Source organism: Dermacentor albipictus, chromosome 1 (genome assembly GCF_038994185.2).
Source record: "Dermacentor albipictus isolate Rhodes 1998 colony chromosome 1, USDA_Dalb.pri_finalv2, whole genome shotgun sequence".
Taxonomy (NCBI): domain Eukaryota; kingdom Metazoa; phylum Arthropoda; class Arachnida; order Ixodida; family Ixodidae; genus Dermacentor; species Dermacentor albipictus.
Window position 1 is genome coordinate 131,099,473 of NC_091821.1, and position 13,881 is coordinate 131,113,353.

The 13,881-nt window shown below is 48.2% G+C and overlaps 1 protein-coding gene across 1 annotated transcript in view; it reads right to left on the reverse strand.

Moving 5' to 3' along the window:
- LOC135896837 (uncharacterized) overlaps positions 1–13,668 on the reverse strand; it is a 58,788-nt gene extending 45,120 nt beyond the window's left edge. The window contains exons 1-2 of the mRNA XM_065425316.1: positions 13,190–13,668; positions 3,864–4,071 (exon numbers count right to left, since the gene is read on the reverse strand). Of these exons, the coding sequence (XP_065281388.1) occupies positions 3,864–4,071; positions 13,190–13,324 (343 nt within the window). The 5' untranslated portion in view covers positions 13,325–13,668. The remainder of the gene's footprint in view (positions 1–3,863; positions 4,072–13,189) is intronic.
- Positions 13,669–13,881: the final 213 nt, after the last annotated feature.

A 13,881-nucleotide genomic window follows, 5' to 3' on the forward strand; every position in this document is an offset into this window, starting at 1 on the left:
CAGGGAGTGGGGGAAACTAGAAGCCATAAATAGGATTACGGTATTCGGCAGGAATACCCGCCGCCCACCACGGAGCCCAACCAGGGGACATCACAGGATTACAAATATTATATTCTGCATACGCCAGCGGTACGTTCTTACGTACGTAATATATATATATATATATATATATATATATATATATATATATATATATATATATATACCCAAGACTGGATATATTATACAAGGTTAACTCTTACCGCTTAGAAAATAGGAAGTTAAAAGAAATGAATAGAAGACAGGAAAGACGGAAAAGTGGGAGAGAAAGGTAAATATTGGAGAGGAGGACAGGAAAAGGCGACTGCCGATTTCCTCCAGGTGGGTCAGCCTGGAGGTGCCGTCTATGTGAAGCAGAGACCGAAGAGGTGTGTTGCCTCCGCCGGAGGGCCTTAAAGGTCCAAACACCAGGCATCGGCTCAACCCCTAGGATCCCCCTTTCCCCAGACATGGCTGAACCGCGCACGGCTACACGCGGAGGGTTCAACCCTCGCGTGCTCGGATACGTGGTGTCACAACACACCAAACGCCTGCTGACGCAGACCCCCCCCCCCCCCCCCCCTGCGGGGTTTCGCAGAGCTAATACGCCGCGTAAAGCTATGGCTACAGTCACACGCATGCCGGGTCAGTTATGTAGCCGTAGCACAATATGTAGAACACAGCAGGTGACGTGAAAAATCAATCAATCAATCAATCAATCAATCAATCAATCAATCAATCAATCAATCAATCAATCAATCAATCATGTATTTCATCATCATCATCATCATCATCATCATCAGCCTGGTTACGCCCACTGCAGGGCAAAGGCCTCTCCCATGCTTCTCCAACAACCCCGGTCATGTACTAATTGTGGCCATGCCGCCCCTGCAAACTTCTTAATCTCATCCACCCACCTAACTATCTGCCGCCCCCTGCTACGTTTCCCTTCCCTTGGGATCCACTCCGTAACCCTTAATGACCATCGGTTATCTTCCCTCCTCATTACATGTCCTGCCCATGCCCATTTCGTTTTCTTAATTTCAACTAAGATGCCATTAACTCGCGTTTGTTCCCTCACCCAATCTACTCTTTTCTTATCCCTTAACGTTACACCTATCATTCTTCTTTCCATAGCTCGTTGCGTCATCCTCAATTTGAGTAGAACCCTTTTCGTAAGCCTCCAGGTTTCTGCCCCGTAGGTGAGTACTGGTAAGACACAGCTGTTATAAACTTTTCTCTTGAGGGATAATGGCAACCTGCTGTTCATGATCTGAGAATGCCTGCCAAACGCACCCCAGCCCATTCTTATTCTTCTGATTATTTCCGTGTCATGATCCGGATCCGCCGTCACTACCTGCCCTAAGTAGATGTATTCCCTTACGACTTCCAGTGCCTCGCTGCCTATTGTAAATTGCTGCTCTCTTCCGAGGCTGTTAAACATTACTTTAGTTTTCTGCAGATTAATTTTTAGACCCACTCTTCTGCTTTGCCTCTCCAGGTCAGTGAGCATGCATTGCAATTGGTCCCCCGAGTTACTAAGCAAGGCGATATCATCAGCGAATCGCAAGTTGATAAGGTATTCCTTATTTGTATTGTATCTATTAATTTTTATTTATTTATTTATTTATTTGTATCATTTATTAATTATTATTCTTATTGTATTGTATTAATTGTATTGTATGTATTTACTTATTTCCTATTCAAAGCTACTACACCGAATTATCATATTTTGGCTACTGTGAGGGCTGGCGTTGCCCGATAGTTAAAACTCCATTCCTTTTTATAACGCGATAGCGTTAAGGGCCCTGTGTCGCAGAAAATCCGGCGTCGGCGTCCGGCTTCCAGAGTTGTACTTCACTTCGGCAAAAAGAATTTCAAACCAAGTTCCGAACCACGCATACCCAACCACTCTTCGACCACCATAGTTGCTCATACCTTGTCTTTCATTCTTTACAAAGTTATTCCTCGGAATTTCGAGAATGACAGCCCACGAACAAATGCAGTGGAAAAACTATGCAGATCCCACGCACTGTGGGAATCGATGTAAGTGGAGCTTTCTGTGCTGGTTGCTTTGATCGACTAGAATTAGCGGGGATGGGGACCGTCGAAAGCTTGATTTCTTCAACGTTTAGTCTAACACGAGAGCGGTGAGTTGATGTTAAACGTTACCTTGCGTGCACCACTGCCGTTTGTCTGCGTGGTATACAGAACACACAGGGAGAGGTGTTTGCTTGAGGTGTTGCTGTGCGCCATATTTTATAACATCTGAGAGGGTTGAGCTTTGTCATTTCCTCACATGGCACATCTCATTGTGGCAGAAGTATTAAACACCAATTGGATTATGGGGCTGTACGTGCCAAAACCACACTCGGATTATAAAGCACGCGTAGTGGCGTACTCCGGATTAATTCTGACACCATCATGTTCTTCAACGTGTCCCAAAATTTAAGTGAACTTGCGTTTTCTATTTTGCCCCCGTCGAAATGCGGCAGCCGCAGCCAGGGTCAAATCTGCGACTTCGAGCAATGCCATAGCCGCCAAGCTACCGCGGCGCGTACAGAAGTATTGATTTGACGGTCGACCGCTTCCGTAGTGTCGCCTCGACCCTGCGGTGCGCTTTTATTAAGGCTTCTCTGCTTTGCACGCCCTGCGTAAGTTGCCCGCTTGACATATTTGCATGGCGTTTATTTTTCAGAAATAGCAGGAACGTACTGTACCGTACCTTGAACTTAAGCTTATCCAGTGGCCTGCAACCGCTGTCGAATAGCAGTAGGGTTTGCTTGCATTCTACCGTAACCTTCTCCCCCACTCCCTTGTATGGAAACTACCTCTTCTCCTCCCTCCTCTCTACAGTTCTATCTACGTCCCCTCTGGACTAGCACGGTAGTAGAAAGGGAAGAGCTGAAGTTTTTGCAATGCTTTTGAAGGGGTTCAAGGATAATTACAGCTGTAAAGAGGCTAATGTGGCGACGCCCAGGGAGCTTCAGAGGGCATTGTGTACATTCGAAACGGTGAGGTCCAAACGTGTTTCTCGCGTCGCCTCTCCTCTCTCCCTCGCTCCTGATACACACGCTCTGAACCACCCCCCGATGCGGTGTGCCAGACAGCAGCAGCAGCCGTGGGAAAGTCGAAGGAAGAGGCAAAGAAAGCTTCGCTTTAAGAAAATCTCTGCATGGTTAACCGGCGAAGCTGAAATGTGCGGCCCCGCCATTTATCACTGCGTTAATACCGACAGTTCATTAAACGATGGCTTGGTACACTGTCGGATCCTCGGTACGCAGTTGCTGCTTGTGCTCGGCTGCACGAGCCTGTTATAGTGCCCGGGCTGCAGCATCGGCAAGGCGTAGACGAGCTCGTTCAAGGTTCTGCTCGCGGCTTCGCTAATCGAAAGCTGCCTGCTCCTAAGGGGGACGTATGACGCGTGGCCAACCCATTTCGGAGCCGGAGAGAAGCTGCTACGCGCGCGTTCGGTAGCGACGGAGAGCAACGACGTCACTACGGGCGCAGTCAATCGTGCGTCTCTATTTCTAGTTTTCTTTTTCGCGCATGCGCATGGGGTTGCGCCGCAGGAGTTTTCAGCGTAAAGGCGACAGACAGACGGACGGATGGCCGAATTGGGCAGCCATATACAGCTTCGCTGTAAAAGAAAGAACTGGAGAAGTTAAGGATGTTGACCAGCCGAAACATGCAAAGTGGCCACCCCAAGTGGTCAACACATGCGATGAATGAAACGCTCTTTGCAAGTTAAAAGTAATTGATTCGTGCAAAAAACAAAACCTGAAAAGCAAAACAAGAACGAGCGAGTGAGGGAGAAAGTAAAAAATAGAAAAGAGAAAACTGACGTGCTGTAAGGCTCGCCTTGGCAAAAACCATGGAGCCGCCGGCGAACGCAGTGCCGTAGAAGGCGACCATGGCATCCAGGCCAGTTTCACAGTGTATGCCAGCCATGTCTCCTGGCCTGAAGCCAAGGCTGGCGAGGCCGGCAGCGACGCGGTTGCAGGCATCCTCGAGCTCACCGTACGTGTAGCGCTCATCCGTGTTGCTCTGCACCTGGCAGTCAGAAACAGGATTTCAGACACTGCTCGCCAACGAGAGTGAGAGACGCAAAAGTGACAAAGAAAGTGACAAAGAAAACGCCGAGGGTATTCAAAATTCCGCAAGCTAGGGTGTTATGAAGGATGCGCCGAGTTTTTCGTTCGCATGAGTTTTACCTGAGTTTGTTCAATGACAGTCAGTGAACGGAGATAGCATGGAACGCGCCAAAATAGCAGGAAAAAAGAAAAGTCGAGAAAAAGCCGCGTATGACAACATGAGCGCACCATACGCAGCATACTGCTTCCGCGTTTCAAGCAGGCTGCGCAACGAAACGCGCCAGCGCCGTGTATTGTTATCAACGTATTATTGCAATTTAGCAATAACATGCTGTCCAGCTGTCTATTTGCGCACTTGCCGTGAGCATATTGCCACGCCTTTCTCGGGCGCGTCAAGGGTGTGACTCCTCTTTAGGGCATTATCGTTCTATCCTCGGTCGAATGCGAACAGTGCACATGCAGCGCATTCATGCACCTACACTTTACCCCAATGTAATACGTTACAATACAACAAATAAAATAACAAACATTTTCTTTCTTAAAGTATCTGTTTTTCGTTTTGACTGCTATATAAGTTTCTGATGAAAGACGGATAACGGGCGAATTATTAAATTTTACACTCTCTGCCGCGAATGGCGACAGTGAGGCGAAAGCTTACAAGTGGATACATTCTAAAGTGTCGCACGCATGACAAATTCATACGGTAAACAGTCGCCAGGGGTGCTGCAGTGCTATTCTCGATAAAGTAAGCCTTGACAATCATTTGACCATGCCCCGTTCATTAGGAGGGGGTTGGCAACGCAGCGTCACGGCATTGCTGTCCGCCCATGCGCTTCACTGATAGTAGTCCTCAGTACATCACCGATGACAGTGCGTTGTCCGTGTTTCATTTTGGCGGTCAAAACTGTTGGTGCCACTCAGTTGAGCACCGCGTCGCTGTTGCCGAAAAGTAAGTTACGCGTGGCCCAATCGCGGTGGGTGCGCGCACAAGGGTTACATGCCTCGCGCGGGGCGTAACCCTCCACTCGGTGGCCCCGAGACGATAGTGCAAATTGACCAGTGCCTTCTTTTCGGCAAGCAAAAGTACAATCGCGGCTGCCTGATGACAGGCGACAACGAACCACCGAGCCGCCCAAATTACGGCGGCTTTGCAGATGTGCGCGACCAGAGGGGAGCTGCGACTTTTCAAGGTCGACCGACGAGGCGCGGCGACGCTAGGCTCCATTATTGCAGCCAGTGTTCAACCGGGTACCATTATTCGCAGTGTTGAATGGGCCGCATTACAACTGTCTCCAAAATTTAGCGGGTGGTAACGGAGCGAGCCTCAACCTGCGTTGCGAGACATTAAATCACAACCTGAACTTGGGGGAACCCCATCGCGGGCACTCACACACAAAAAACTGAAAGTTCTTGTCAAAAAGTCTATACTAGCCACCTCGTCAGCGGCGGGTACAGGGTAACAGCGCCGCTACTGGAGTCCAACCTGACATGGATGAGGTGGCAATTAATAAACGGTCACGCGCGCTGAACAGACCCTTTCTTGCGTTTGTTAGAGGCCCTGGATCGCTCGGGGCTACCGACTATAAAGATTCTTTCCTGTGGTTGTGAGAAGCTATAGCTCGGTGCGACCTAGTATGAAGGTGCATCACAAACGAAAAGCAAATAAAGCCTAGTTTCTTGACCCTACCGAGACGGCAAGGCTTTTGCGGTTTCCGTTGTGGACGCGCGGGGCAAAGTCATCAACTGTGCTTCCGTCCGGACGACGAATCACGTGGGGCCATTGCACTCGCCATGCAAGACTGAGGGAGAGAAAGGTTGTATAGCGATTCAAAAGTGGCCGTCAGTGCATTCCAGAAAGGTCGGGTAGCCCGGCAGGCAATTCAAATTCTGAAAGTCGCAAAACACGGCGACACCTCCATGCACTCCATCCTTTGGTTCCCTGCCCACGTCGGGGCGATGAAGGGGGTTCCTCTGTACCTCAACGAGTCTGCCCACGAGGCTGCGTGTGGCTTTACCGACCACGCTGCCCTCGGATCGGGCGACTCTCTCCCCGGACACAGAGACACTCCTATAACGCACAATGAACTTACGAAATTCTTTTACTTAGAGAGAAGGGCTTTCCCGCCGCCTCACTCCAAGCTAAGCAGGCCGCAAGCGGTCACACTCAGACTCCCGCAAACGAACTCCTACCCAAATCCGGCGGCATATATCCAGAGATTTACCCAAATTGTTCTTGTGTGGCCTGTGGTGAGGTTGCTACTTTGCTTCATATGCTCTGGGAGTGCGGGTCGCTGGGCCGGAAGTTCACCAAGGAAGAGTGGGACGCGCTCCTGCGAAGTCCCGTCTTTGAGGACCAAATCCTGGCCGTCCAGCGCGCCCACGATGGGGCCGGCCGACTAGATCTGTCAGTCTCGTCATGGGATTCGCCGGGTGCGCGTTTTATCGCGTTTTGCTGGACCAAATAAAAGTTCACTCACTCACTCACTCACTCACTCACTCACTCACTCACTCACTCACTCACTCACTCACTCACTCACTCACTCACTCACTCACTCACTCACTCACTCACTCACTCACTCACTCACTCACTCACTCACTCACTCACTCACTCACTCACTCACTCACTCACTCACTCACTCACTCACTCACTCACTCACTCCTGACCCTTTGCTTGAATGAGTGTTTTCCTACATTCCAGCGGGCTTACACGGTAAGCGCGTGGCCACCTCTGCGCTAGCGGATGCTCATTTTGTCTTGCAGCCTTACTTTTGCGCGAGCAATGAGTGATCTGTCGGAAAGCCCACTGCGAAAAGCAGACGCACATCAATCTGGCTCGGAAATGCGAGCGCAAGCACGTAGCGAGCCGTGCCACTCCAATCCAGAGGAAAGAAGAGGGGGGGCGTTTTCGTGGTATAACGCGACACGTATTAAATCACAAATTAGCCTAATAAACATTCAGTGTACATCTCGTAAGCTTTAAAATGCCTGTAAGGCACATAAAAGTGACTAATAATATTGTACTAAATGTCTTTATTTTATAACTTGCTTGTGCAGGTAATCCACTCGGTGTAACGACAAACAAGTGGAAGACGGCACCGCCATGCACCGACGGTATGATCACGTGAGCCCGAGTTTGTTTTTGCTGTGACAGAGTTGCTAGCGCGAACAAGATTAGCGAAAAAAGGTGAGACAGGACAGTCAGTTGAAATGTAGCGCTCTGTCTTGTCCCACCTTTTTTTCCGTAGTCTTGTTCGCGCTAGTAACAATGTCACAGCAAATGCATCAACACCAACTAGCCCAACTTTCTGCGTTAATTACTCCAGTTTGTTGACCACCTGTGAGGCAACGCCTAAGGGATGATGGCTACCCAGAGTGAATCTAGATAAACCAATGAAACAGGAGGCCTGCCGAGGGACAAGCTTTGTTTTGGTGCCATTCGTTGTTTCATCTTGGGCGTCGCCAGAGCTCGTGAAGATCCCGAGTTTCGCCAAACTCGGCGCATCCAGCATAGCACTCCTGGATTTCTCACACACCCAACTTGCCCGTAACCAAGACGACTATGTTCCCAGCTAGTAGCACTGTTAAACCTGGGACATTCGTTTTCGAAGCTTGGGTGGTGCGAGGGAGGTATGGCAGCAGAAATGGTGTCAGCAGCCCGCATGTTGAAACCTTAATTACGATACTAACCCGAGGTCGGCCATCCTGTTATGTTAAACAAGGTGTTTGTTAAACGGAATTTCGCATATCCCGTATTCCCTCGGAATTCGAACTCTACTGCGCCTTTTTAAGGCACGTTAGCTATACAGTGAGAATAAGCAAAGCCCGATACAAGGGCTTAAGTTCCTGACATCGGTTACCAAGGAGTAAGAAGGGAACTAGACAAAGATGTATTGTTTCTCTTCCCTTTGCAAGCAGTGCTAAGTGCATCCTTGTTCAGAAGCTGAACACCTATGCACTCCGCACAAAACAAGCTCTTACCATGTGTAAACTTATCCAGTCAAGGTATAGACAACTTCGCCACATTCTTTCAAATATCTGTATCGCAGCATCCAGCCGAAAAAAAAACATGAAGGAAACTATGTCTGGTAATATTGCTCCAACACGTAAGCAGACAAGATCGTCACAAACCACAGAAACTGTACCCCACTAGTCCATTCTGTTTTTACAAAGGTCCGAGCATAATTTTGCTGCAGAATCCCTAGACTTGCAGCGAAGGGCGCTTCATCAAGCGAGTTCAGTATCCCTGTTCATCCGAGATCCCGATGTCGGGAGCCACGCTCATGATCGGTCGATAGTCGAAGCCGCTACCACGAGAGGCATAAGCGAAAACTTCTCGTTTCTCTTTTACTTTCTCTTCCCTGTTTCAAGCGGATACGATAGTTGCTGGCGGCCATTTGTCCTATCAATGTGGAAACCAAAGTCCCGCTGTAAAGGAGAGCTGATGAGCATAATTCATTGTTTCCTTACTTTTTTGCGCCCATGAAATGAACACGAAGTATCTTACGTCATACCGAAAGTACCTAAAAGCCGAGAGCGCTATAAATACACCGCGCCAGAGTCACCATCAGTGGTTCAAAACTGTTAAGTGGTGCCCCTTTTGAAAGTTTGCGCATAGGCGCCGTTGAACGTTATGACGGTGTTACATAGGCTTAGCTGCAGGGGATCAGGTAGAGAGGTCGGATGCAGCAGAACGAAGGAAGAAAGAAATGTTCCAGTTACTTATGTGTTTGAACGCATAAAACGACGTCTTGTTAAGAAAGTAACTGGAACGCTAATGCATTGCTTCGCAAAGTTCGGGAATTAATGTCTCGAAACCGGTCTCATCCTGAGAATCCGTTCTAACTGGATCCGCCTTGCGAACTCTGCGGCTAGAATTTGTAAATTGCAATATGGATCGTAAGGTAATTAGCTTAAAACTTAATTAGTTAATTTTGGTCAGTTTAGTCGATTATCAATTTCAATTTCTTGTGCAAGCAATGTCCGTCTCTTCGAGTAGACTAGCTCGCGAACTAGAATTGTGATATCTGCGATAGGCAACCATCAAAACTTTTGAAACTGTTCGCTGAAACACCTAGTATATATATTTGAATATTTTCTCACTTGTACACAAATTGAAAGAGACAGCTTGTGTAGAGTCAATTTCGTTAAAAATTGACTTATTTATTGCTTGTCGCAACCTGACAATGAGTGTGACAAAACAAAGCGATCAGATGCGCGTACAGCGTTGTGTTCGTTGAAGGGGAGAAGTGGGGTATGATGATGATGATGATGTATAGGGTTTTGTGGTGCAAGGGCCTGTCATGGCCAAAGAGCGCCAGGCAATGGTGCTATGTACTCGGTGAGAAAGGTAACAACAAAAGGTATGGTGGCTGTCTATGTCGAGATAGTGTGGCTGTACAGAGGCATAAGACAAGAAGCGGGGTATAAACATGTTAACATAATGACAATGGCTTGTGACTTGTGCTGTTAACCTAAAAGTTATACCATGAAGGTGTGAGGTACTAAAAATGCATATATGTCAGTAGCACTACTGCCTCAACAAGGTCCTTAACTGAAAGGGCCCGGAGGCAAGTGCTATACAAAGCGCTGCTTTCGCAGCAGGAGCCTCTGATTAGAGGCCGTGCTACGAAACTTGTGGGCCTAGAATTTGCAATGCGAATGTAATGCAAGTGTGGTATCTCAACGCTCCACATAGATATAGAGTGCTCACTTGCATCGATATCTCTCCTTCGAGACTCCAATAAGTGTTATTGTTATCTCTTCCATACGAAGAGAAACGAACAATCGACAATTTGGGATAGTGAATTCTCGAATTGAGTGCTCATAAAATAGCAAGGCCTATTTGACTCGTATTCAAAATTACGAATATTCGCAGCAACGTCGCCCCAGCCGCGCATGTTGGCACAGGAAGGCGACCAGCTGCTCTTATCCGTTAGGTTTGAGGAACGCAGCACGAAGGCGCGTAAATTTATGGCGGTTGTAAAACTCGCCGTATGCGTTAAGATCAAGGAGGGAGGAAAGCGTAGGAGAGGCCTCGGCCAGCACGGATGTGTTGGAGAAAGTGTGGCGGAAGTCACTTGTTTTTCGCGAAGGAATACTGGGACTGGTACCCCAAATGTCAACGTTTTCATAGCAAACGCGCTCCTCAAGCTCTCGCTGCTGCTTTCGGCCTCTGAAAAGTTATGTAGATCCGATGCACTGTGAGGAATGCATTATGTAACCGCACAAAAACAAGGGACAAAGAAGGAACACACAGGACAGGCGCGGAACTTCAAGTTCCACGCCTGTCCTGTGTGTTCCTTCTTTGTTCCTTGTTTTTGTGCGGTTGCATGATGCGTTCCAATAACGACCACCAACTAGCCCGCTTATCCCTGTTAAATATGCACTGTGAGGATCGATGTTACTTCAAGTATTGTGCAGGCGGTTGGCTATAGGACCGTTTGAGGCTCTGCAAAGCGTTAGCAGATGAACAGACGTTATTTATGTAAGGCGATAAATTGTGCGTGTGACACTAACGTGTGCTTTATGACAGCAGCAAGGTGACAAAGAAAGTATGACGGCGACCGCGATGGTATAGCGGCTTAGATTTTTGGTACTCCGACGAAGAAACGCCACAACCTGTTCCGTGGAGACCTGGGGCCTATGCCAAGGGCAGTTCAGTATAAGGGAGATTAGCGCGCTCTCGCTTTCAATAGCAACTTGTTGAAATGCGATGTGACGCACGCGGAGTACCGATGTAAGGTCAACAATCATTCGCGCATTCCAATGGTGTGTTTGTAGCCTATACAATGGAAACTTATGAGCGCACACATAGCCTCTCTTGGGTTCGCTACAGCACGTGATGCACACGCCAATCACCTCAAAAGCGCTAATTGGCACGAAAGAACTGTTAATACCAGGCACCCTACGGTGCTATCAATATACACAGCTTGCGTGTGACTCCGCGTACGCTGGCTTGTTCGTGCGACGACAATGTTTATGGACCACGGCCACGGCCTGGACCATTACGGCAGCGGTAGGACGCGAGCTTCCCAGCTGTTCGCTCAGAATACCGCCAACTTCAAATATATCTTGATTCACATGTGGGAGAAATTCTAGCCTGATCCGCGGACTGCAGCTGTCACGTGATCACTTTACGCAGGCGCCGCAGGTGAAAGTCACATTCACGTGCATTCACACAGCCCTAACGCGCTCAAATAGTCCGAATGCGTACTTTAGACGCCAGCACTTTCGCGTTGCCGCTTGCCCGTTGCCGAAGCACCGCAGGCGAGCGCGTTCTCATCTGCACATAACTCATGGTGCGAGTTCATATAGGCAACGAAATCCGACTGTCGCGTGTGCTTTTATCGTGGAGAGATCACCAAAGGAAGAACTCGTCTACGCGACCGCGAACGCTATTCCACACCAAACAGTTAGTCTAGCGAGCCAGACCAATCGAACCCATTTTCACAGACTTAAGCTAGACGACAGACGACCGCCAAACGGTTTAATGGCTGTGGGAAGCGAATTTTGGCTTAGGCAGTCATTTTTTGGTATTCTTGAAAATCGCAAAATTAAAATTAAAATAGAAAAAAAATGGAACACATTTCGCACGAAGTTTACAACTCTATAACTCAGCAGTAACAATCGTTATCGCAATGAAATAAACTGCACCTAATAATACATCCAGAGCCGATAAAATTGATGTATAATGCACCAACCAGCTCGCCGTGGTGGCTTAGTGGCTACGGCGTTGCGCTGCAAAGCACGAGGTCGCGGGATGAATTAAATTGACCTCTGGAGCATTCGCGCTTACGTTAACTATACATAACTTTTTACTCAACAATACTGAACGAGATGCCGTATCATACGCTTTCCGGAAATAAAAGGAGCAATCAGATTGAGTTCTCAAAAACGACGTCGTGGTAAAATTCAGGCAATTGCGTAGTGCCTAGAAAACCTATATCTCAAATCTACGCAGGTGTGCCGCAAAAGAAATCCTATTCCATAGAGCTGTTTGGTTTGCGCAGAATACACATGTTCGAGCACATTACGTCATGTAGGCGTAAGTGAAGTAGGCGTTTAATAAATGGGATGTGAGCATGTTTAGAACCACTCCATTAGTTAACCTGCACTCCTTAGAGTCCGTAAATATATAAAAAAAAATGTTAGGTTAAAACTAGAGGTGGACGAATATAAACTCGTTCGAATATGAACGGAATACGAATAGTGTGGGTTGAGTATCGTGTCGTATAGTCAAGGAAAGGTGCATATATTTACAGCAAGAACATTTATTTCAGAATAATCCGGTACCGAGCCTGTGCTGACTTGTAAAAAACGCTAAGGCCCAAACAATGAAACGTTCCTTTCCTTCGAGCGCTTCCTAACCTTACGTGAGGCCTCTCCTTATAGCGAAGGACCGATGGAGGAAGCAAGCGTACTCTGAAAGCTCCCTTCACCCGTCCGCACGTAAGCTCCTTTGTTACTCACCTTTGCTGCACTATATCGGGGGGTGCCGGAACTACCGCTATCACACCATCTCATATATGACTAGGTGTTCTTTTTTAACCAGTTTACAAGAAATGCCTCGGCCAGGAGCCCAGAGGGCACACTTCCATACCCCTAATATAAGTGCTCCGGAGTGACGAACACCAACGTCCGAGTCGGCTTCACGAAACGAGTACTTCTTGAACTTGAAATTGAAAGCGAGTTAATGTGTGGCTAGAAAGTGCTTGTAGTGCGCTCATTGACTGCCCAATTTTCCAGGCTGGCACCGCATGCTTGTCTACACAAATTGTTCAACGTAACTTGAAAAGAACACACCAACACAGAATTATAAGAGAAAAGTCATTGCAACATGCACTAAACACCATTACCGGCATGTTCCACGGCACTTTCTCTCCGTTCTTTGTTGCGCATAAAACCATGAATAATAGGAATGGTGTAGTTGGGCTACCAACGTGTCGAACAGCGCCAACGACGCGGAAGAGAGACAGAGAATCAAGACAGCGTCAGAGTGTGCACCGTCTCTCTTATATCGTCGTTGGCGCTGTTGCGCACCTTCACGCGTGAAGACTTATTCCAATCGAGTCACTTACCAACGCTGTGCGACCTTTGAATTTGCCCCAGACAGACCTCAAGTAGGTCGCGTAATCGGCGTCCGGCACCGGCTGATGTGGCACAGATGACCTCACTACCCGGTCTTCGATAATCGGTGCATCGCATGCGTCCATGTTACTCTGCAGCTTGCACGAGTCTCGCCAAGCCGTCGGGCTCAACGTTTTCGCCGGGAAGGAAGCGACCGCGTCCTCAGCGCGCAATGTCGATACGAGCCTTCCCGATGCGTGTTCTTTCCTCGCGAAGAGTGGTGAGTGGGGCTGTATAATGGGCCGCAAAATGCCGGTCTTCAGCCACTGAAAACGTCCATCCGTTGCCGACACTCGATCAACCTCTTTTCGCGCCAAGGTCAGTGGTGCACCCCACGTATCTATATAGTCTGTCGTGACGAATACCGGTCCCCAGACTGTTTATTCTTGCTTCAAGTCGTTTATCCTGCTTCGGTGAGCCAACCCCCTCATCTATGACGAGTGTCTGCTAGGCGACCATAATTATCTAGCCACTGGGGAAAAAAAAAGTAAGTGTGGTTGGGAAGATAGGCGGGCTGTATAGATCAGACTGCCGCCAGTGAACGCAACTGCCTTACGACATGGCACACTCGAAAGATAGCGAGACCTACCTGCAGGTGCACTGCAATCAGCGCACACTTGTTTTCGAGAGACCCATCGCATCA